This window comes from Phyllobates terribilis, unplaced genomic scaffold (genome assembly GCF_046119375.1).
Source record: "Phyllobates terribilis strain yellow unplaced genomic scaffold, ASM4611937v1 Scaffold_5__5_contigs__length_657084704, whole genome shotgun sequence".
NCBI lineage: Eukaryota > Metazoa > Chordata > Amphibia > Anura > Dendrobatidae > Phyllobates > Phyllobates terribilis.
In genome coordinates this window covers 37,481,678-37,505,353 of record NW_027362765.1, presented here as the reverse complement: position 1 = coordinate 37,505,353, position 23,676 = coordinate 37,481,678, and the positions used below count along the sequence as shown (strand labels likewise).

Here is a 23,676-nt window from a genome sequence, read left to right as displayed (position 1 = left end):
CAGACGTGTTTCCATATTTGCTCTTCCATAGTTGGGTCGTATCTATCAGAGGAAAAGGAACAAAAACCTTGTTATTCTTCGAAAGTAACAACAGAAAAGCATCAAATAGTCTCAGCACTGAGGGGGTTAATGTCCCCTGCGCCCAGTAATGGGGTCTCTCCACATACCTCCACCTGCAGAGCCGCCACCACATATATGGCTGTTCTGTGCGCACAGGACCTGGGATGAGGTCACAGGAGGGGAGGAGTCAGGGGTCACATGATCAGGGGCCTCAGTGGATGCAGGACTCTGCTGTGCTGGTTGTCATGGTGCTGGATGAGGTGAAGGTTATGTGTGGGGTCAGGAGGGGTTTACAGTGTGGATGTAGCAGAGCCGCGTGTGTACGAGGTGTACGGAGCGGAGCCGCGTGTGTACGAGGTGTACGGAGCGGAGCCGCGCGTGTACGAGGTGTACGGAGCAGAGCCGCGTGTACGAGGCGTACGGAGCGGAGCCGCGTGTGTACGAAGCGTACGGAGCCGCGCGTGTACGAGGCGTACGGAGCGGAGCCGCGCGTGTACGAGGCGTACGGAGCGGAGCCGCGCGTGTACGAGGCGTACGGAGCGGAGCCGCGCGTGTACGAGGCGTACGGAGCGGAGCCGCGCGTGTACGAGGCGTACGGAGCCGAGCCGCGCGTGTACGAGGCGTACGGAGCCGAGCCGCGCGTGTACGAGGCGTACGGAGCCGAGCCGCGCGTGTACGAGGCGTACGGAGCCGAGCCGCGCGTGTACGAGGCGTACGGAGCCGAGCCGCGCGTGTACGAGGCGTACGGAGCCGAGCCGCGTGTGTACGAGGCGTACGGAGCAGAGCCGCGTGTGTACGAGGTGTACGGAGCCGAGCCGCGTGTGTACGAGGTGTACGGAGCCCAGCCGCGTGTGTACGAGGTGTACGGAGCGGAGCCGCGTGTGTACGAGGTGTACGGAGCGGAGCCGCGTGTGTACGAGGTGTACGGAGCGGAGCCGCGTGTGCACGAGGTGTACGGAGCGGAGCCGCGTGTGTGTGTACGAGGCGTATGGAGCGGAGCCGCGGGTGTGTGTATGACATGTACGGAGCGGAGCCGCGTGTGTATGCACGACGTGTAAGGAGCGGTGACGCGTGTGTGTAGTACATAGTTAGTAAAGCCGAATAAAGACTTGCGTCCATCAAGTTCGACCTGTTAGTTCTGTAATTGCTAAAGTTGATCCAGAGGAGGGCAAAAACCCCAAATGATTTAGCCAATCTTCACCTGAGGAAAAATTCCCTCCCGACTCTGAAACCAGCAGTCAGAATAAATCCCTGTATCAACCTACTATTTTATTCTATTTTTAAGTATATGCAGAAATCTGCCTGGTATCTAGAAAAGCATCCAGTCCCCGCTTGAACTGGTTTAGTGAATCCGACATTACCGTCTCCTCACTCAGTGAATTCCATATTCTCACTGCTCTTACCGTAAAGAACCCCTTCCTATGCTGGTGCTGAAACCTTTTCTCTTCCAGTCTTAGTGAATGCCCTCTTGTTACCGTAATATCCCTCCTTTTGAACAAATCCCGGGCAAGGTCTCTATACTGTCCCCTAACATATTTGTACACATTTATTATGTCCCCCCTCAACCTTCTCTTTTCCAGGCTGAATAGTCCTAGTTTTGCCAACCTCTCTGGGTATTGCAGTCCCTCCATTCCCCTTATTAATTTTGTTGCCCTCCTTTGTACCTTTTCAAGCTCATTTATATCCTTTCTATATATTGGGGCCCATAACTGAGCACAGTATTCCAAGTGTGGTCTGACCAGTGCTTTGTACAGTGGAAGAACAATGTTCTCATCCTTTACAGCTATACCTCTTCTGATACATCCCATTACCCTGTTTGCCCTTACAGCAGCGGCCTGACTTTGGGCACTCCAATTTAGTTTGCTATCAATCAAGATGCCCAAGTCCTTCTTCATCTCTGAATTCCCCAATGATTTCCCATTCAGTGAGTACAAGCGGAGCCATGTGTCTATGATCGTACGTGTATGAGTTTGCGGAGCAGTGTACACGACATCTGTGGAGCGGAGCTGCACGTGTACACGTCAGAGCCATGTGTATGACGTCTGTGCAACCTGTGTGTACGACGTCTGTGGAGCGGAGCCGCACGTGTACACGTCAGAGCCATGTGTATGACGTCTGTGCAACGTGTGTGTACGACATCTGTGGAGCGGAGCCGCGCGTGTACACGTCAGAGCCATGCGTATGACGTCTGTGGAGCGTGTGTGTACAAATAGACCACACAAATGAGATAATTATTACCAGTTACCTGACGACTCATATACTACTAAACTATTACATTTTTTTAACCCATTCACAAACTTTAGAAAGAAGAAAAGATGTTCCAGCGTCAGCATCTTAAAATCATCAACTTGATTAGGCAAGTATTAAAATATAATAAGCATGTCACAACCCCACTGGGATACTTTATCTTATCAAACGCGTTTCAGACTGAGCATCTTTAATCATTGCGTATTTAAAAGACAGATACTCCCTGGAAAAGGACTTGGAACAAATGGCTTTAGTAAGGAGACCTGGAACACTGGATGTATCTTCATTGTTCTGGAAAGTTGAAGGCGAAAAGCTACTGAGCTAAACTTGTCCAATTATTTTAAATGGAAAAATACATTTTTTACCCAGTTTTGGTGAGGGTATATGGAGTTTCAAATTCTTGGTGGAAAGCCATACTTCATCACCCACTTGAAAGCTTGGAGAAGGTCTGCGAGATTTATCCTAGGCAATTCTTAAAGTGTCTTAGTATTTCCAGATTCTGTTGCAGGGATTGTATTCTGTCGGTGACAGCAGGGATAGGCGTTTCTCTGAGAAAATTAGGAAGGATACTTGGATGGTACCCAGAATTTCCTTAGAATAGCGTTTGTTTGGTTGAAGCATTTTGCGAATTGTTGTATGCAAATTCTGCCATAAGAAGCAAATCAACCCAGTCATCCTGGAGATGACAAATGTAGCATCTGAGATATTGCTCTAAGGTTTGGTTTGTGTGTTCAGTCTGTCCATTAGATTGGGGATGGAATGCAGAAGATAAACTGACATCAATATCCAATGCTGCACAAAAATTCTTCCAGAATCTCGATGTAAATTGTGTTCAGCGATCAGAGACGACTTCATCTGAAACCCCATGAAGACTAAACACATTTTGAATTATAAGATCAGCAGTCTCTTTAGCAGATGGTAAACCAGTGCAGGGAAATGGACCGACTCACCAAAGCCGCACACCACTACTAGGATTGAACTCTTTCCCTTTGAAACTGATAGTTCCACAATAAATTCCATAGATATAGAGCCCCAAGGACGAGATGGAATTTTCAGAGGCTGCAATAATCCCATTGGTGATGTGCGGGGAGTTTTATCTATAGCACAGGTGTTACAGAAAGATACATATTGTTTGATGTCTTTTTGGCAATTGGGCCACTACAAGAAAAGAGACAGACATTCTTGTGTTTTTTTAATTCCTTTGTGTCCTGCTAACTTGGACTCATGGATTAGTTTTAATACTTTAAGTCTCACAGTTCCTGGAACATAGATGCAATGATTATGAGTCCATTCTTTATTTTGAAAGGTAAGAGACAGATCATCTGGTGGATGCAGAAGAATTGGGTCTGTCTCGTATGCTTCCCGTATATCTTCCAGCAGGTCTTTGATATGGATCACCCCCAGGAAGTTGGGCTCAGGCAGAATAGTTGTTGGTGGTGCTGCTGTAGAAGGATCTTTGGAAAAGATCCTAGATAAAGCATAAGCCTTACCGTTACGGGAGCCAGGTCTGTAAGAGATAACAAAGTTGAATCGGTTAAGAAAGAGGCTCCATCGAGCCTGGCGGGGGGACAAATATTTGGCAGACCTGATAAATTCAAGGTTACGATGGTCAGTTAGAACAACAATTTGTTGAGCTGCTCCTTCTAGATGATGTCTCCATTCCTTGAAAGAAGCAATGATAGCTAAGAGCTCTTTGTTTCCCACATCATAATTCTTCTCTGACACTGTCAAACTTCTGGAGAAATAAGCACAAGGACGTAGCAAATCTTTTATTCCTGTTCTTTGTGATAGAATGGCCCCTTACTGCACCTTCTGAAGCATCCACTTCTACAATAAAGGCATGTTCAATGAATTAGTATAGTAGCTGTGGTGAACTTAGTTTTCAGGCAAGAAAAAGCATTTTGTGCTTGAGGAGATCAAACGAACGATATGCTTTTCTTTGTTAATTCGGTGATTGGTGCAATTATACTTGAAAAATTCTTAATGAAACAAATCATTGGACTTCTTTCACGTTTTTTGCCGTTGGCCACTCAGTGATAGCTTGAATCTTGCTAGAGTCCATTTGTAATCCTTGAGTAGACATTATATAGCCCAAGAACTGGATCTCTGTTTGTCTGTTTGATGAAACTCACAGTTTTCCAGCTTAATATAAAGATGGTGGGTTCTTAGACGCTCTAGCACAGTTTTCACATGATTCTGATGCTATTCTGCAGAATTAGAAAAGATTAATATAGCATCCAGATAAATTACTATAAATTGATCAAGCAAATATCTGAAAATGTCATTAACGAAATGCTGAAACGTTGCAGGAGCATTGCACAGTCCAAACGACTTGACTAAGTACTCAAAGTGTCCAGAACGTGATCTGAATGCCGTTTTCCATTCATCATCTGGTCTAACATGAACCAAGTTGTATGCCCTTCGAAGATCCAGTTTTGTGAACAACTTTGCATGACAAATTCTGTCCTGCAGCTCAGGGATCAAAGGCAGAGGGTAACAAATCTTTACAGTAATTTTATGCAATTCTCTGTAATCAACGCAGGGTCTTAAGGAACCATCTTTCTTTTTGACAAAAAATATAGGCGAAAAAATAACAATGGAGAACAAGACCTCATAAATAAGAGGGGGCATACCACTAAATATCAATTGAGCAAGAAGAAATAGACCATAGTGTTTCAGAAAACCCCAAGATATATATACTTATGACACAATGTGATGGCTATAAAAAAGTTACTTTATTAAATATATTTAAAAAGATACACATTGTCATATTTCATGTGTTTAACAGACATAATATGGGCAGGTGAGGCAACAGAGGGTAGATATAGACACTGTTGGTATCAGATATAAGCCAGAAATGCAGTCACATAATCCAACCAATACAATCAATTAGTTACAGCAAAAAAGGTGTGCGAGTCAGATCTCAATAGTATTAATCATATAGCTGAAACAGCGGTCAATGTAAATATTCAATCAAAGATCATATCATGCAACACACAATGATGCAAGTATTACATGAATAAGGCTAGATAAGGCATACTTAGTGACAGGCAGGAGATATACCAACAGTGTCAGGGGAAGCCCCGACACGCGTTTCCGTACTTCCTAAGGGGGCAGTGGTAGGATGTGTGTGGGTACAAGGCCCCTTATATATGTGAACCATCAAGAGGCAGAAGTGGGTACTGACCAATAGAGGCGCATAGCGCCGCGCGCCCCCGGACATTGGTGACAGCGGCGCGGTCTCAAGCAGCGTCCCGTAAGAGGGGAACTCCCCCATTGGCGTTACATGTTCCGGGACGCCGCCCATCAGAGACCGCGTCACCGTCACATGACTGCGGCACCCAGCGCATGTTCACAGCGTCAGCCCACATAATAACAGAGGGGAAAATGCCGGACATGGACATGCAGTGAGAAGAGTGACAAAGAATCGGCGGTTACTACCGCATGAAAAGGCACATATATACCACATCTCTGCACAGCGCATATAGTACACAGCAAATCCCGTTAATGGGTGTCCATACATATGGATAAGTGTCCATGTCCATTATTTCGCTTCTTTCTTTAGAAGAGGAGGGGGGGGGGATAAAGGAAATTCCGATGGAGTCCAAAAATATTGCCTGTCACCAAATGGTCAGATTCTCCTCCCACTGCAGTTCAAAAAAGGCTCCACACATAGAAAGAGGCCAGGGGAACAAGTGAACTAAAAGAAAAGTAAAATAACAACAAACACACACAGTTAAAAAGACAAACTACACTGTGTGCCGAATTATTAGGCAAGTTGTATTTTAGAGGATTATTTTTATTATTGATCAACAACTATGTTCTCAATCAACCCTAAAGACTCATAAATATCCAAGCTTAATATTTTTGGAAGTTGGAGTGTTTTTTTTTTTAGATTTGGCTATCTTAGGGGGATATCTGTTTGTGCAGGTAACTATTACTGTGCAGAATTATTAGGCAACTTAATAAAAACCAAATATAATCCCACCTCACTTGTTTATTTTCACCAGGAAAACCAATATCAGTGCACAAAATTTAGAAATAAACATTTCTGACATGCAAAAACAAAAACCCAAAAAATTAGTGATCAATATAGCCACCTTTCTTTATGATGTCACTGAACAGCCTTCCATCCATAGATTCTGTCAGTTGCTTGATCTGTTTTCGATCAACATTGCGTGTGGCAGCCACCACAGCCTCCCAGACACTGTTCCGAGAGGTGTACTGTTTTCACTCCCTGTAGATCTCACATTTTATGATGGACCACAGGTTCTCTATGGGGTTCAGATCAGGTGAACAAGGGGGCCATGTCATTATTTTTTCTTCTTTTAGACCTTTACTGGCCAGCCACGCCGTGGAGTAGTTGGATGCATGTGATGGAGCATTGTCCTGCATGAAAATCATGTTTTTCTTGAACGATACCGACTTCTTCCTGTACCACTGCTTGAAGAAGTTGTCTTCCAGAAACTGGCAGTAGGTCTGGGAGTTGAGCTTCACTCCATCCTCAACCCGAAAAGGTCCCACAAATTCATCTTTAATGATACCAGCCCATACCAGTACCCCACCTACACCTTGCTGGCGTCTGAGTCAGAATGGAGCTCTCTGCCCTTTACTGATCCAGCCTCTGGCCCATCCATCTGGCCCATCAAGAGTCACTCTCATTTCATCAGTCCATAAAACCTTTGAAAGTCAGTCTTAAGATATTTCTTGGCCCATTCTTGACATTTTATCTTATGTTTCATGTTCAAAAGTGGTCGTTTTTCAGCCTTCCTTACCTTGGCCATGTCCCTGAGTATCGCACACCTTGTGCTTTTTGATACTCCAGTAACGTTGCAGCTCTGAAATATGGCAAAACTGGTGGCGAATGGCATCTTGGCAGCTTCACGCTTGATTTTCCTCAATTCATGGGCAGTTATTTTGCGCCTTTTTTGGCCAACACGCTTCTTGCGACCCTGTTGGCTATTTGCCATGAAACGCTTGATTGTTCAGTGATCACGCTTCAAAAGTTTGGAAATTTCAAGACTGCTGCATCCCTCTGCAAGACATCTCACAATTTTGGACTTTTCAGAGCCCATCAAATCTCTCTTCTGACCAATTTTGCCAAAGGAAAGGAAGTTTCCTAATAATTAAGCACACCTCATATAGAGTGTTGTTGTCATTAGTCAACTCCCCTCCTCATTACAGAGATGCACATCACCAGATTTACTTAATTGGTAGTTGGCTCTCAAGCCTATGCAGCTTGGAGTAGGACAACATGTATAAAAAATAACATGTGATCAAAATACTCATTTGCCTAATAATTTGGCACACAGTGTATACAAGGGGATATGCAGCAAAAACAGAGATAAACCCCAAAAAATATAGAAATAAAGGATATTTCTATATTTTTTTTGGTGTATCATTAATTAATGGAATTTGTTGTGTATTTTTTGTGTCCGGCATTTTCCTCTCTGTTATGTAGGCTGACGCTGTGCGCATGCGCCAGGTGCCACGGTCATGTGACGGTGACGCAGTCTCTGATGGGCGGTGTCCCGGAACATGTGACGTCAATGGGGGAGTTCCCCTCTTTCGGGACGCTGCTTGAGACCACCCCGCTGTCACCAATGTCCGGGGGCGCGCGGCACTATGCGCCTCTATTGGTCAGTACCCACTTCTGCCTATTGATGGCTCACATATATAAGGGGCCTTGTACCCACACACATCCTACTACTGCCCCCTGAGGAAGTACGGAAACAGGTGTCGGGGCTTCCCCTGACACTGTTGGTATATCTCCTGCCTGTCACTAAGTATGCCTTATCTAGCCTTATTCATGTAATACTTGCATCATTGTGTGTTGTATGATATGATCTTTGATTGAATATTTACATTGACCGTTGTTTCAGCTATATGATTAATACTATTGAGATCTGACTCACACCTTTTTTACTGTAACGAATTTATTGTATTGGTTGGATTATGTGACTGCATTTCTGGCTTATATCTGATACCAACAGTGTCTATATCTACCCTCTGTTGCCTCACCTGCCCATATTATGTCTGTTAAACACATGAAATATGACAATGTGTATCTTTTTAAATATATTTAATAAAGTAACTTTTTTTTATAGCCATCACATTGTGTCATAAGTATATATATCTTGGGGTTTTCTGAAACACTGTGGTCTATCTCTTTTTGCTCAAAAAATATAGGCGCACAAGCTGGTGATGAAGATGGACGAATAAACTCTTTACCTACGCTTTCATCAATATATTCATTGAGTGTTTTTAATTCTTGCTCTGTCAGTGGTTAAATGCTTCCAAAGAGTGTTGCTGCTCCAGGTAATAGATCAATTGGACAATAATACGGCCAAGGAGGAGGGAGTTTGTCTGCATTTTTCTTGTCACCTACAGTACAGACCAAAAGTTTGGAGACACTTCATTTAAAGATTTTTCTGTATTTTCATGTCTATGAAAATTGTACATTCACACTGAAGGCATCAAAACTATGAATTAACACATGTGGAATTATATACTTAACAGAAAAGTGTGAAACAACTGAAAATATGTCTTATATTCTAGGTTCTTCAAAGTAGCCACCTTTTGCTTTGATGACTTTTTTGTTAAGTATATAATTCCACATGTGTTAATTCATAGTTTTGATGCCTTTAGTGTGAATGTACAATTTTCAAAGTCATGAAGATACAGAAAAATCTTTAAATGAGAAGGTGTGTCCAAACTTTTGGTCTGTACTGTACATCAGCAAATTCTTTATATATAGATGGTAGTTTAGAAGATTGTTCAGCATCCTTTACAACTTCTTCATTTGGTGACGCATGTGAGGAGTGTACAGTAGATGGAAAAGACACTTCTTTGGTTCCCCAATTGATGTGGGATTTTGAGTCTGTAGCCATGGTAACCTCAGGATTATTGGAAAATGTGGAGATGAGATTAGTAGGAAGGATAAAACCTCATGGTGATTAGGTTCCATAACAATCTCTATCAGTTCAGTCTCTTGATTCACTGGTCCCGAATTTAGTGGAGATCTGTCAACAGTTTCCATGATAATAGATGAAAGTCTGTTTTGAATTTTTACCCCATCTTCCTTTACAAAAGAGATGTCCATAAAATTTCCGTATACTCCTAAATCAACCATGGCAGATGTAAAAAAATCGATTGAGAATCAACTTGATAGAAATGAAGCAATGAGAGTCCTTGTTTTCTTTTTTAATGTTGAGTGCAAAAGAAGAAATTGAATGGATAACAGCATTCACTGGAGGCGCTGGTTCAGACAAGACTGATTTTTTGTCTGAACAGTTGGGATCCACTGACACTGTTTTACGTAGTCGAGAAGGGCAATTGATGAGAAAGTGGTCAGTCTTACCACAATAAAAACAATGATTTTCCTGAAGTCTCCATTCTTTTCTTTCAGCATTTTCACTTTTTAACAGGCTGTCGACCTGAATGGATTCAGATTCGGAAATGTAAGGACACTTTATCTCAAAGTCTCTGGGACTGGTGGTTGATGCAGGTGGATAACGGTTACTGTTGCGGGACCAGTTTAAATTCCACTTTTCCAATCTTTTCTCTGATAATCGGTTGTCTATACAAATTCATTGGTGAATGAAGTCATCAAAATTTGTGGTAGCATCGGCCTGGGCTAGTTCATATTTGAGTGAGCTGGAGAGTCCTTCTTAAAAAAAGATACATTTTGCAGCATTATTTCATTCGGCATCAATCACCCATTGTCTGAAGTCTATGGTATATTCTGCAACAGAGCATTTACCCTGACGTAGCCCCATCACTGTAGCTGAAGCTGTTGCACAACGGTTAGGGTTATTAAACACCTGGCTCATGGCTGCTAGGAAAGCCTCTGGATCAATGTCGATCATCATAAGTTTCAATGAGGGTTGTGGCCCAACCAAAGCTTTATGTGTCAGTAGCATAATAATACACAATACTTTTGATCTGTCAATATGGAAGTGAGCAGGGTGTGCACCAAAGTACAATCTGCACTGATTGATGAAACCACAAAATTTGTAGTGTAAGGGTGAATGGAGGGGCTGGAGCAATATGTTGATTTTTTAACTGAAGGATCTGTTCAGACTGCAGTGCAATAATATTGCTTAGATCTTGCACAATATTTTGTAGATCCTGGGTAGCTTGTTCAAAAATGTGAACTTTATGAGTTATCTGATTTTCAAATGCAGTGTGTGATCCTGAGTCACTTTTCATGACCACGCCGTGATACGGGATAGTCAAGGAGTCCGAAGTCAAAACCAGGAGGGTACGTCATAAACAGAGGGAAGAGGCAAAGGCGTAGTCAGGTAACGTTCCATAGATCAGAATACCAGGAAGAAAGCAGATCAGAGCAGAAGGGGTTAAACAGACGGATGGTGAGAACAAGGTCCAAGGTCAGGCAACAGAAGATCAATAAACAGAACTCAAGGCACAGAGAATAAACCATACACTAGCTGAATGTTTGTCTGGCAGAGATCTGGGGAAAACAGCTCAGTAGCCAGGCATTCCACTGGGATAATGAACACCTGAAGATAGCCAGTACCTCCCAGTCTCAGATTGGACAGCCGACCTGTCAATCACCACACTGACAGCTATTGCACACCTCTGTAGCAGATTGGATGGTTGACTTGTCAATCACAGTACTGACAGCTCCAGCACGCCCCTGTACAAAATTGGACAGCTGAGCTGTCAGTAACCCAGACACAGGGGTGGAACCGTGACACCATGTATTTTGTTTTTAGTGTTTGCATATCTGCATAGATGTTGGTAAGCAAACAGTTCATCTTAGTTACACACACCTCCAATTTTTCTCCCTCGGCAGTGTCCATGATGAAGGCTGGAGTATCCTGTATGATACGATACTGGCGTATTACTGATGGAAACAAATGGCCGAAGGAGCACAAGCAGGAAGAGCAAGCAGTAGTAAAAGTTCTTGGAAATAGCAAACAATCTGTAGATGAATGGAACAGTCCCGGTAAGAATGTTCAAGAGCTGGAGACTGAAACTAGGCTAACAGCTAGACACAATACTCAAGCAATGAGTGAGAGATCCATGTGGCTTTAAGTAGGCCAAAACAGGAAAAAAGATGTATTCCATAGATTCAGAATCCACCATCTTGGTAAAGGGCAATTGCAGAATACAACAGCAGACTCCAGTGGTAAGGAGTGAAACTGCAGCACAATATTAAAGTGAACAATAGCTGCCACTAGTGGTCAAACTGTAGAAGGGCAACAGAAATCATGACACATGCATAGGCACCAGCATTTGTGTTACAGGGCTACGCATCATTACCCGTGTAGTTATCTGGAGCTTGGAGTGCCGGTGAACATTACTCTTTCTTACTCCGTAGAGATAATCTTATCCCAGCATTTTGGATTGGGAAAGGAGAGAAGCACAGACACCTTGTTATTTCTGTTAAAAATAAAACATGTGATAAAATATATCTGATTGCTTCTTGTTTCATACACTGGAAATGTTACTCCAGAGCCTAACTGGAGTACTAATTGTGGTGAGGCGCATGCTACTAAGAAGATGTGCCAAATTCATTAAGTGGCTGTCACATTTCTGTTGTCTGATAGCCAGGGGTTCCTTCCCTGACCCTAACGGTAGGGGCACCCTAGCTATCCCTGCTCCCCAGGTTACTTCTCATGGTGAAGATGCTGTGGCCACGTACCTTGCTGAGCTCCTGAATCAGCCCTAATCTGTCTCAGGGAAGGGAGGAGAAATTGTGTATTTAAATACACAAACCAGACAAACAAGTAAGGACGTAGAGGGATAGCGGAAAATACCAATCATACAAAATATGCACTCACTGACAACAGAGGGAAACATCGGAAAGATTAGGTAGGTAAACTAAATAGGAGAGATTGGGGACTATGCACACAGCGCCGAAACACCAAGCAACAGTCACAGAACAATTTTCCAAAACACCTCTACCAAAACACACCTTCACTCCACTCCGCACCAGGCAGTACAAGACAACACTGGAAATCCAGATTGCCAGAGACCAGTATAGGAGAGGGTAGTGACAAATACTGCACAGCTGAGATCATCCAAGCAGGAAGCTTCAGGGAGTCCAAGCTGAACAAATTAACCACTGCACTGCTGACAGAAACCTGCGCTGTTTAATATGAGGGGGGAGTGATTCTAATCAGTGCAGGAGTATATGTAATCAGAATCTGCAGTCTTTTGGCTCCTTTCTGTTGTGATAAACCCGTGACAGTAGCGTCTCTTAATGAATTTCAAGAATTTGGCACATCTTATTGCTGCACCTTCCTCATTAAGACTGGTGTATGAAACACCTGTCTTAATAATTCTGGGGTCTATGACTTTGTTTTTCAAAAATCCAAAAGGGTATAATTTTGCAATTGTTAATTGTATATAAGTTTTTTTTAACACCAGAGGTATTGTCAAAGATGAACAGCAAAAGGGACCCTGAGTGTCCTAAGTGTCAGATTAGCCCATCATATGTTATTGTTGTGCTATAAAGTGTACATTTTTGAGGATCAGGTTATTGAGGCAATTTAGGAAAACTTTAAAATCAGGTCCACTTAAGTCCAATAATATGTGTATTGGGATACAGAAAATGGAATCAGTTCCTAGTGATGGTGAAAGATCTCCAATACTTAGCATGGAAAGTGTTTTTTAAAAAATAAATCCCACCAGATGATCTTACAAAAAATGAATGGATCATAGATGTAAATAGTAAGTTACAACATGAACATGTTTATTATCATAATACACAAACTAAAGACATCTGTTCAGACCTGGAGATTGTGGATTTAAAGAAACTGTAATGAATGGCAGATCACTAAGATCGGGCATTAGGAATGAAGAGGAAGAAATGTTGGGTATTTTTTTTGGATGTGGTTTCTCCCCTGTATGAGTTCTCTGATGGACAACTACATGTGATTTCTGATTAAAACATTTCCCACATTCTAAACATGAATATGGCTTTTCCCCTGTGTGAGTTCTCTGGTGTCTAACAAGACGTGATTTCACTGGAAAACATTTCCCACATTCTGAACATGAAAAAAGTTTCTCCCCTGTGTGAGTTCTCTGGTGTAAAACAAGACTTGATTTCTCTGCAAAACATTTTCCACATTCTGAACATGAAAAAGGCTTCCCCCCTATGTGAGTTCTCTCGTGTAAAACAAGACTTGATTTCTCTGCAAAACACTTCCCACATACTGAACATGAAAAAGGTTTAACCCCTGTATGAGTTCTCTGATGGCCAACTAAATGTGATTTCTGATTAAAACACTTCCCACATTCTGAACATGAATATGGCTTTTCCCCTGTGTGAACTCTCTCATGTCTAACAAGTTTTGCTTTCTGGTTAAAATATTTCCCACACTGTAAACAAGAAAATCTTGTCTCCTTTGTGTGAATATTTTTATAAGTAACAAAAGACATTTTGAGGGAAAAATTATTTCTATTTTCTGCACTTGATAATAGCCTCTTTGCTCTAAGAGTAGTTTGATTTGTATTGCCTCTTTTCTGACTTTTATTTTTCTTAATATTCTGCGATAAATCAGAAGTTTGGATGTGTTTAAAAGGAAAAGATAAAAAATCTTTGCTGTGAAGGGAAGATGGAATATCTGGAGTAAAGCCATTCACTTCAATCTCAATGTCTTCTGATTTAAAAATTGCAGATGTCGCTTGTCTTTGTGAATCCCAGGTACAGTCATCTGTCAAGAATAAAAACATTATTATTTTTGAATAAAATATCCTTAAAAAAATATATTTGTATAACATTTCTAAAATATACCTAGAAATTGCAACTTATGTATACAAACCAATTGACAATCAAACATTAGACCACAGAGCACGAAAGAGTAGAGCATGATGTTCGACCCCATTTATTCGTTCTGCCTCCCAAATACTGGAATAATACACCAGCAAAAAATGTTATGCATGGCTAAAATAATACCAATGAAAACTTACCCGATAAATGGGTCTCAGAAAATACCACACAATGGGAAAACGTGTTTTTTTGCAATATTCAGAATATTGTTTCATGACGTGAATAGAAAATAGAAACAAATTATCAATGTTTGGTATTGCTGTAATCAAACTGGTGTGGAAAATTATGTCTCCAGCCATTTTTATTGGAAAATTAATGTCGAAAAAGCAAAAACCAATGGCAGCATTGCATTTTTCAATATTTTGTTGCACTTAGAACTTTTTCCCCTATTTTGTAGTACATGATATGGTAAAAGGAATGTTTTCATTCAAAACTACAACTTGTCCTGCAAAAACACAAGCGCTAACACATCTATGTCGACAAGAAAAAAAAAGTTATGGCTCTTGGAATAAGACAAAGAAAACACAAAAGTGCATAAATGACACTCTGGTTCTTAAAGGGTTAACTTCACTTACTCTTGTAATGAAGGGGACTTTTATTCTCTGGCCTCTCAGACTCAACCATACAATGTACATTTGTAGAATTCTTAACAGAGAAAATATCTTTCAGGCTCTTGAAGGTAAAAAATCAGACCTTTATGTATTAAACGGAACTTGTCACCAGCATTAGAGCCACTTTTACAGTGTATTAGAAAGCTGTAAAAAAGTCCCAAATCCACTCAATAGATTGCAAAAAGAAGAGAATTAAACTGACCTGTCTCCTATTTTACCTAGCCCCGCACTACTAGATGCATTATGTAAAATAGGAGGCAGGTCAGTGAATGATCAGTGACCTGTCATAACAGCATTCAGATGAATATGTAAGCAGAGCACCAGATAGAGCGCCCCCCACAGGCCGCCCACGAAGCACGAGCATATCATTATCTCCAAACTGAATGTAAAGATTACACAAAAACCACAGGACGACATCAACCAAGGTATCATGTTAATCAGTGTAATGTCGCCCACCTGACAGTGTATGTAGTTTGCGGAGCACAATCCTGCTGACAGGTGCGCTTTAATAAATAACATTTCCCACATGTCTACTTTACATCAGCACAATTTTGGAAACATAATATTTTTTTGTTAGGAAGTTATAAGGGTTAAAAGTTGACCAGCGATTTCTCATTTTTTTCAACAAAATTTACAAAACCATTTTTGTTAGAGACATCACATTTTGAAGTTTGGGTATTTTCAAAAAACTACACCACTCAAGGTGCTTAAAACCACATTCAAGAAAAATTATTAACCCTTCAGGTGCTTCACAGGAATTAATGGCATGTTGAAGGAAAAAATGAACATTTGACTTTTTTTTAACAAAAACTTTACTCTAGACCCAAATTTTTCAATTTTCACAAGGGTAACAGGAGAAAGCAAACCCCAAAATTTGTTGTACAATTTCTTCTGAGCACGCCAATACCCCAATATGAGAGGGAAAACCACAGTTTGGGCGCACGACAGGGTTCGGAAGAGAAGGAGCGTTATTTGACTTTTTGAAGCAAAATTTGCTGGAATAATTAGTGGACACCATTTCGCATTTGGAAAGCCCCTGATGTGCCTAAACAGTGGAAACCCCCCACAATTGACACCATTTTGTAAACTATACCCCTTAGGGAACTTATCTAGATGTGTAGTGAGCACCTTGAACCCCCAGGTGCTTCACAGAAGTTTACAACGTAGAGCCGTGAAAATAACAAAAGCCAATTGTTCCCACAAAAAAAGTTATTTTAGCACAAAAATTTTATTTTCAAAGGGGTAACAGAGGAAAATGGACCACGAAGTTTGTTGTGCAATTTATCCTGAGCACGCAGATACCCCATATGTGGGGGAAAACTATTATTTGGGCACATGGTAGGGCTTAGAAAGGAAGAAGTGACATTTTGGAATGCAGACTGATGGAATGGTCTGCGGGTGTCATTGCGTTTGGAGTGCCCCTGGTGTGCTTAAATAGTAGAAAACCCCCAGAAGTTACCTCATTTTGGAAATTAGACCCCTCAAGGAAATTATTTAGATGTGTGGGGAGCATCTTGAACCCACAGGTGCTTCACAGAATTTTACAACGTGTATCAGTAAAAATGAAAAAATATATATTTTCCCACAAAAATGTTGTTTTAGCCCCAACTTTTTCATTTTCACAAGGATGGCAGGAGAAAGTGGACCCCAAAATTTGTTGTGTAATTTTTTCTGTGCCCCATATGTGGTCGAAAACTACTTTTGAGGCACAGTGCAAAGCCCAGAAGGAAAAAGCACCATCATTGGAGTTCAGATTTTGCCGGACTGGTTTGAGGGTGCCATGTCAAATTGTCATATCCCCTGAGGTGCCAGAACAGCAGACCTCTCCATAAGAGACCCTATTTTACAAACTACACATTTCAATGAATCTATCTAGCACTCAAAAATCATTATCGCCTTGCATGTCTCTCTCCAGAGAGAATTTGCATATTTAATTTCCGAAAGGAACAAGTAAGACGTTTAAGTCTCCTCGTACTGGTGTGCCAGACCTGGCATCTCGCTCTACTTTGTACTCACGCGAGGCAATACTCCTAAACACCGGGTCTACAAATTGAGATTCTGATTTGACTTTTATCCTACGTCATATTTCAAGGCTCGTTAAAGGGTCGAGCTGGGCATAATGTATGGCCACAACAATGTACTGGGCACTACAACATACTGGGAATTACAATACTAGAATTGCAATTTCCACTCAGCAACATCCACTGCTTCTTGTTTCTGGAAAACACCCATGAAGTTAAATCATCACTACACCTGTAGAATAAGGTGACTTGAAGGGAATATTCTGCTCTAACACTTGGGGCTCTGTAAATAGAGTCCACAAACTATTCCAGGAAAATCTGTGCTCCAGGAGGCAAATACTGCTCCTTCCCTCCCGAGTCTCGCCATGTGGCTAAACAGTGCTGTACAGCCACAAATTCCCATGTTTTCCCATGTGACAATGTAACATCTGGGGCTAAAACTAAATTTTGGTGGTAAAAATCATCAGAGATTGGGATTAATAACCCAACTTGCACTTCTCAACAACTTTGTCCCTGACATGTTTGGAGAGCTCTTTGGTCTTCATGGTGTTGTTTGGTTAGTGGTGCCTCTTGGTGTTGCAACCTCTGTGGCCTCTCAGAAAAGGTGTGTATATACTGACAGCCATGTGACACTTAAGATTGCACACAGGTGGACTTCCTTTCACTAAGCATGTGACTTATGAAGGCAGTTGCTTGCACCAGAAATTTTTAGGGGCTTCATAGCAAAAAAGGGGTGCATACATACGCACATGTCAATTTTTAGATATTAGATACCATAAATGTAAATCATTCATGCCTATATTTTTCTCTCACTTCACCAACTCAGACTGTTCAGTGATGAGAAAGTGTGCTCGTGTAACCGTTTCACCGAGCACACTTGGGTGCTTCCCGAGTATCTCCGGCGTGCTAATATATTATGTTCGAGTCTGCATGATTTATGGCTGTTAGACAGCTTCAACACATGCAGGGATTGCCCGTTTGTTAAGAAATCCTCACATGTGTTGAGGCTGTGTAAAAGTCATAAATCATGCAGACACAGGGACTCCAAAATAATACAGTACGGACCAAACGTTTGGACACACCTTCTCATTTAAAGATTTTTCTGTATTTTCTTGACTATGAAAATTGTACATTCACACTGAAGGCATCAAAACTATGAATTTACACATGTGGAATTATATACTTAACAAAAAAGTGTGAAACAATTGAAAATATGTCTTATATTCTAGGTTCTTCAAAGTAGCCACCTTTTGCTTTGATGACTCCTTTGCACACTCTTGGCATTCTCTTGATGTGTTAATTCATAGTTTTGATGCCTTCAGTGTGAATGTACAACTTTCACAGTCATGAAAATACAGAAAAATCTTTAAATGAGAGGGTGTGTCCAAACTTTTGGTCTGTACTGTATATGAGCATGCCGAAGATACTCGGAAAGCACGCATGCATGCTCGGTAAAAGGGTTAAATGAGCATGCACGCTCATCACTAGTGCTGTGTTATGCTGGCTTGTCCTTTAATAAAATAAAATAAAGCTTAACGGACACGTCGGGGTCCACCGGACTGCAGAGGAGCTGCAGCAGCTGAGTCCCAGAGGAATGTTCAGCTAAACACAGAGAAAGAAATAACCTAGTGTGTTAAGTGCACACACCAGCAGTAACTAAATATGGTATAATGCCGGGAGTTAGCAACACTCCGGAAACAAAACTAATAAACTTCTGCACTGCAAGACTCCGCTGCGCAGGGCAGGAAGTTCCTAAAGAGGAGGGAGATCTCTGGAGCACCCAACACATAGGTGTAAAAGCGGCAGTGTGACCACACATACAATGGCGGAAACCTGGAATGCTGGATCGGTAGCAAGGACGTCTCCGTGGCGTGGACACCAACCGGTGAACCGACACGGTAGAGCGTGCTGCTCACAGCATTCCCCTAGCCCTAATTGATGGCTAAGATGACTAGAGAGCTTTCAGCAGGAACCCTTGACAACGACTCTCACACACTGCATTTACTGCCAGAGACCTCACCCCAGGTTAGAAAGAGATAGACTAGGCACCGGGGCGGAGCCCACGGAGCCCTTAAATACACAAGAGACAGCCCCAGCCCCCCAGGACAACCAACCACGCTGCACCAGACAGCAAGGGGCGTGGCTTAGCGGCACATGACCACAAGGGGCCGTGGCTTAGCGGCACATGAGCAGAAACACAGAAACCACACTTAGAATCCCTAGAACGGAACCTAAATGCTGACAATTATTGACCAGCAGGAAAGGGCCTGGCCGGACGCCGAGAGAAAGCCCTTCTCCTGCGTACCGGCCTAACATGCTGATGCATCACAGACACACACAGATCAGCTTACAAAAATATTTAAACACCGGTTGTAATGTAACAAAATAGGTAATAAGCCAAGGAGGGGGGGGCGGTCAATATACTCGCAAGCCAATGTGTATGTACGGGTACAGGAACCCTTGTGTTAGGGGGAGCGGTTGCAGACAACTTTATTTAATGGAACGCAACCGACCCCGGGGTCCGCGATGCAGCCTAGAGGACTGCTGCCGAACACTTCCCGGGTGGAAAGGCAAACGACAACTAAAAGATAAACCCTTCCGTGTTAACTACACACCGGACAGGGTATAGCGGTACGCTCTATCTCCGTTTACTGCACGGAGGAGAGAGCGACCGGCGACGCACCTAACAAATATCTTAGCCCTTCGTGTTAACGCACACGGAAGGGTAAGACGGTACGCACAATCTCCAAGAACCGCAGGGAGACGTGCGTCCGTGGGAACAGCAGTAGCCCTGTCTTTGATACAGGCGCTACGCTATGGGGATTGGCGCTAAAGCGGTTCACACAATCTCCAAGAACCGCAGGGAGACGTGTGACCGGACTATGAGCAGTAGCCCTGTCTTCGGTACAGGCGCTACGCTATAGGAGACGGCGATTCCCGCCGGGTATTCGAGCACTCAGCCGGCGTGCTACCGGACTGAGCAAACCCGCTCTATATAGCTCACAGGCGGCTCGGGGTGTAAGGAGAACCCCCTGGATAGAGCCAGTCAGCGAGGCGAAGCTACCTGCCTACTAAAGCTATGGCTCTTTGAGCCCGGCCTGCCTAGCTAAAGCTATGGCTCTTTGAGCCCAGAATAAGCGTGCACACCACAAACAGCTAGCTCAAATGATCTGAGCGCGCCGCCATGTTTGTGGGCGGGCCTTTTAAAGATTAAGCCCTGCCCCACTGTCGCACCATTGGTGACGACACCCGTGACCAATCAGGCGGTGCCAGGTTACCGGGTCAGGTGGGTGCCAACCCACCAATCATGATCCGCTAGGTCACGGACATGCTCAGTGCGGCAAATCCTGGACTTAGATTCTGCAAGCCCTGTCTCCCTCTGTAACCCAGGCTTAACATTGCTAGGCACAACTACCTGGGAGACAAACAGTGCTTGAGGACCAGCTAGGCGTTGGGGCTGATGGCGATGATGAGCAGCATCAGCCCTGGCTGGACTGAAATGGGAGACCACAGAAGGTCCTGGACCCATTTTGAATCCAGCACCAGACCGACGCCTAACATTATCCCCGCTTTTAACATCCCCCTCCATTTGACGCTCATTTTCCTCTATGAGCCGGGGGGCAAGGATGTGGTCCAACGGGTCACAGAGAGGACCCAAGATACAGTGACCCCTCCGGTGTACAGGGCACCCTCTTTAAGGACGGAAAGCAGTGACAACTGGTTCTCTATGCGTAAGATCCCTCACGGGTGACAGAGAGGAAGGACCCGCCGGTCAATGGCGTAAAGATTTATCTCTCGCACAGACGGGACACGCGAGAACAAAGTCCTTGACATCCTGGCACCACCGGGGCCACCAATAGGACCGTAGAAGGGACTTAGTGGTACGTTTGACCCCCAGGTGAGCTCCGGACTTAGGGGCATGAGCCCAGGAGAGCACCATACTCCGTAGATATGGGGAAACAAACGTCCTCCCCGACGGAACAGGGTTGGAGGACACTGCAGCCACTCTCTCCTCCTGAGAATTCTCCGCGACATAGTCTGACAAGGACCGGGTCCTAGAAACCGACAAGGAATCTGTACCGGATGTCGCAATGATAGGAGGATCAGAGACTACCCTCCGGGTGACTTTGCCCAAACACTGAGATGCACAATTCTTACTCCAGGAAGAAATTCTCCCCGAATTCCAGTCAATGTGTGGAGAATGACAACGTAACCAGGGGAGACCCAACAACACCTCATCTAATCCACCGGGAATAATAAGAAAAGAAATAACCTCCCAGTGGCCCTCAGGAAATGACATGGTGAGAGGGATCGACCGATGACTGATTTGCACATCCAGGAGTGACCCATTGGCAACACTAATGTTCATTGGGCTAGAGAGTGGCTCAGTAGAGATGGCATGTCTCTGGGCAAATGTAGAAGATAGAAAATTGCCCTCAGCACCAGAGTCCACCCACGCCTTGGCAGTAACTGCAGATTTACCGAAGGACAAGGTCACCTTATAAGATAGTTTGGAGGAAGAGAACCCAGAATTTAATGTGCCCCCACCAACGGTGGTAAGCCCTACTCGTTTTACCGGCTGCTTGGAGCCCTTATTTACGGGGTGCTCCGAGAGATGTGCAGAACGGGAACGAGAGGAACTAGACTCAGTGCGGGATACATCCATAGCCTCAGGCTCCGGGTCAGAGGTCTTGGATTTGGGTCTAAAGACGCCTGGTGCCAACAGGTACTGGGGACTGCCAACCTCTAGCTCTAACCTGTGTTCTGCATGACGTAAGTCAATACGGTAAGCGAGAGATATTAACTCCTCCAGGGTGGTTGGAATCTCTCTGGTAGATAAGGCATCTTTAATATGCCCAGCCAGACCCTTCCAGAACACCGGGATAAGCGACCGTTCAGACCAATCCAGTTCAGCCGCTAAGGTTCTGAACTGGACGGCATAGTGACTGGCGGTGGCCGAACCCTGGACCAACGCAAGGAGCTTAAGAGCCGTATCATGCGTGACCTGAGGACCCAGGAAAACACTCTTTAGGGTCTTAAGAAAGAGACCTGCATTTACTACCACCGGGTCGTTCCGCTCCCATAGAGGAGTAGCCCACTCCAGAGCCCTGTGAGAAAGCAATGAGATGATATATCCCACTTTGGCTCTTTCGGAGGGGAACCGTGCCTCCATCATCTCCATGTGAATGGAACATACATTAATAAAACCCCTGCAAAGTTTACTATCCCCAGAAAATTTCTCCGGGAGAGCAAACCGGGGTAATGGGGCACTTGCAGTGGTTGCAGTATTCGCCGCAGCCGAGTTGATAATATTGGCTGCTAAAGTTGCCGCCTGGGACGCTACTGCAGTGATATCAACAGCCGGAGCAGTTTGTTCCAGAGTTCTAAGTCTATACTCCAGTTGCTGTACGTAACGCTGCAGTTGCTGGTTGTCGGCCATGTTCGGCAAGACCCTGGCGCTCAGATACTGTTAGGGGGAGCGGTTGCAGACAACTTTATTTAATGGAATGCAACCAACCCCGGGGTCCGCGATGCAGCCTAGAGGACTGCTGCCGAACACTTCCCGGGTGGAAAGGCAAACGACAAGTAAAAGATAAACCCTTCCGTGTTAACTACACACCGGACAGGGTATAGCGGTACGCTCTATCTCCGTTTACTGCACGGAGGAGAGAGAGACCGGCGACGCACCTAACAAATATCTTAGCCCTTCGTGTTAACGCACACGGAAGGGTAAGACGGTACGCACAATCTCCAAGAACCGCAGGGAGACGTGCGTCCGTGGGAACAGCAGTAGCTCTGTCTTTGATACAGGCGCTACGCTATGGGGGTGGGGCGCTAAAGCGGTTCACACAATCTCCAAGAACCGCAGGGAGACGTGTGACCGGACTATGAGCAGTAGCCCTGTCTTCGGTACAGGCGCTACGCTATAGGAGACGGCGCTAGCGTGCGGGTGATTCCCGCCGGGTATTCGAGCACTCAGCCGGCGTGCTACCGGACTGAGCAAACCCGCTCTATATAGCTCACAGGCGGCTCGGGGTGTAAGGCAAACCCCCTGGATAGAGCCAGTCAGTGAGGCGAAGCTACCTGCCTACTAAAGCTATGGCTCTTTGAGCCCGGCCTGCCTAGCTAAAGCTATGGCTCTTTGAGCCCAGCGTAAGCGTGCACACCACAAACAGCTAGCTCAAATGATCTGAGCGCGCCGCCATGTTTGTGGGCGGGCCTTTTAAAGATTAAGCCCTGCCCCACTGTCGCACCATTGGTGACGACACCCGTGACCAATCAGGCGGTGCCAGGTCACCGGGTCAGGTGGGTGCCAACCCACCAATCATGATCCGCCAGGTCACGGACATGCTCAGTGCGGCAAATCCTGGACTTAGATTCTGCAAGCCCTGCCTCCCTCTGTAACCCAGGCTTAACATTGCTAGGCACAGCTACCTGGGAGACAAACAGTGATTGCGGACCAGCTAGGCATTGGGGCTGACGGCGATGATGAGCAGCATCAGCCCCGGCTGGACTGAAATGGGAGACCACAGAAGGTCCCGGACCCATTTCAAATCCAGCACCAGACTGACACCTAACACCTTGTTACATACCTCCTATGTAATCACAATTACTACTTAGTCTGCATACCTGTAGGGACTGCATTGTGGTCTTCCTTGTTTTTACCTCTTATATTTTGTCTTAATTGTTGTATTTTGTACTAGAATATCTCAAATAAAAATATTATTTTATCAAATGAACTACTCTATTAGTTTCTTGTGGACTATTTATTTTTAAAGTGAGCCTATTCGGTGGCATTCCAGGAGGCTCCAAAGAATTCAAGAACCATAATGGGTACATTACTGCTTGTTCACAATCCATGACCGAATCAATGGACGTGTAATGTGGTCACTGGACTGGGCAGTTTCTCCTCTATTTGTAGATTTATGGAGCT

The 23,676-nt window shown here is 44.1% G+C and overlaps 1 protein-coding gene and 1 long non-coding RNA gene across 2 annotated transcripts in view; one reads left to right on the top strand and one right to left on the bottom strand.

Annotated features, from left to right (window-relative positions):
- Positions 1 to 241: 241 nt before the first annotated feature.
- On the top strand, positions 242 to 13,162 carry LOC141270699 (uncharacterized). Its single transcript, XR_012321716.1, has 3 exons — positions 242 to 320; positions 2,364 to 2,416; positions 11,126 to 13,162. It is a non-coding gene; the product is annotated as an uncharacterized lncRNA (long non-coding RNA).
- The window catches only part of LOC141270663 (uncharacterized), a 27,334-nt gene continuing 16,667 nt past the window's right edge, over positions 13,010 to 23,676 (bottom strand). Inside the window, exon 7 of the mRNA XM_073680757.1 lies at positions 13,010 to 13,994. Coding sequence (XP_073536858.1) covers positions 13,051 to 13,994 — 944 coding nt within the window. The 3' untranslated portion in view covers positions 13,010 to 13,050. The remainder of the gene's footprint in view (positions 13,995 to 23,676) is intronic.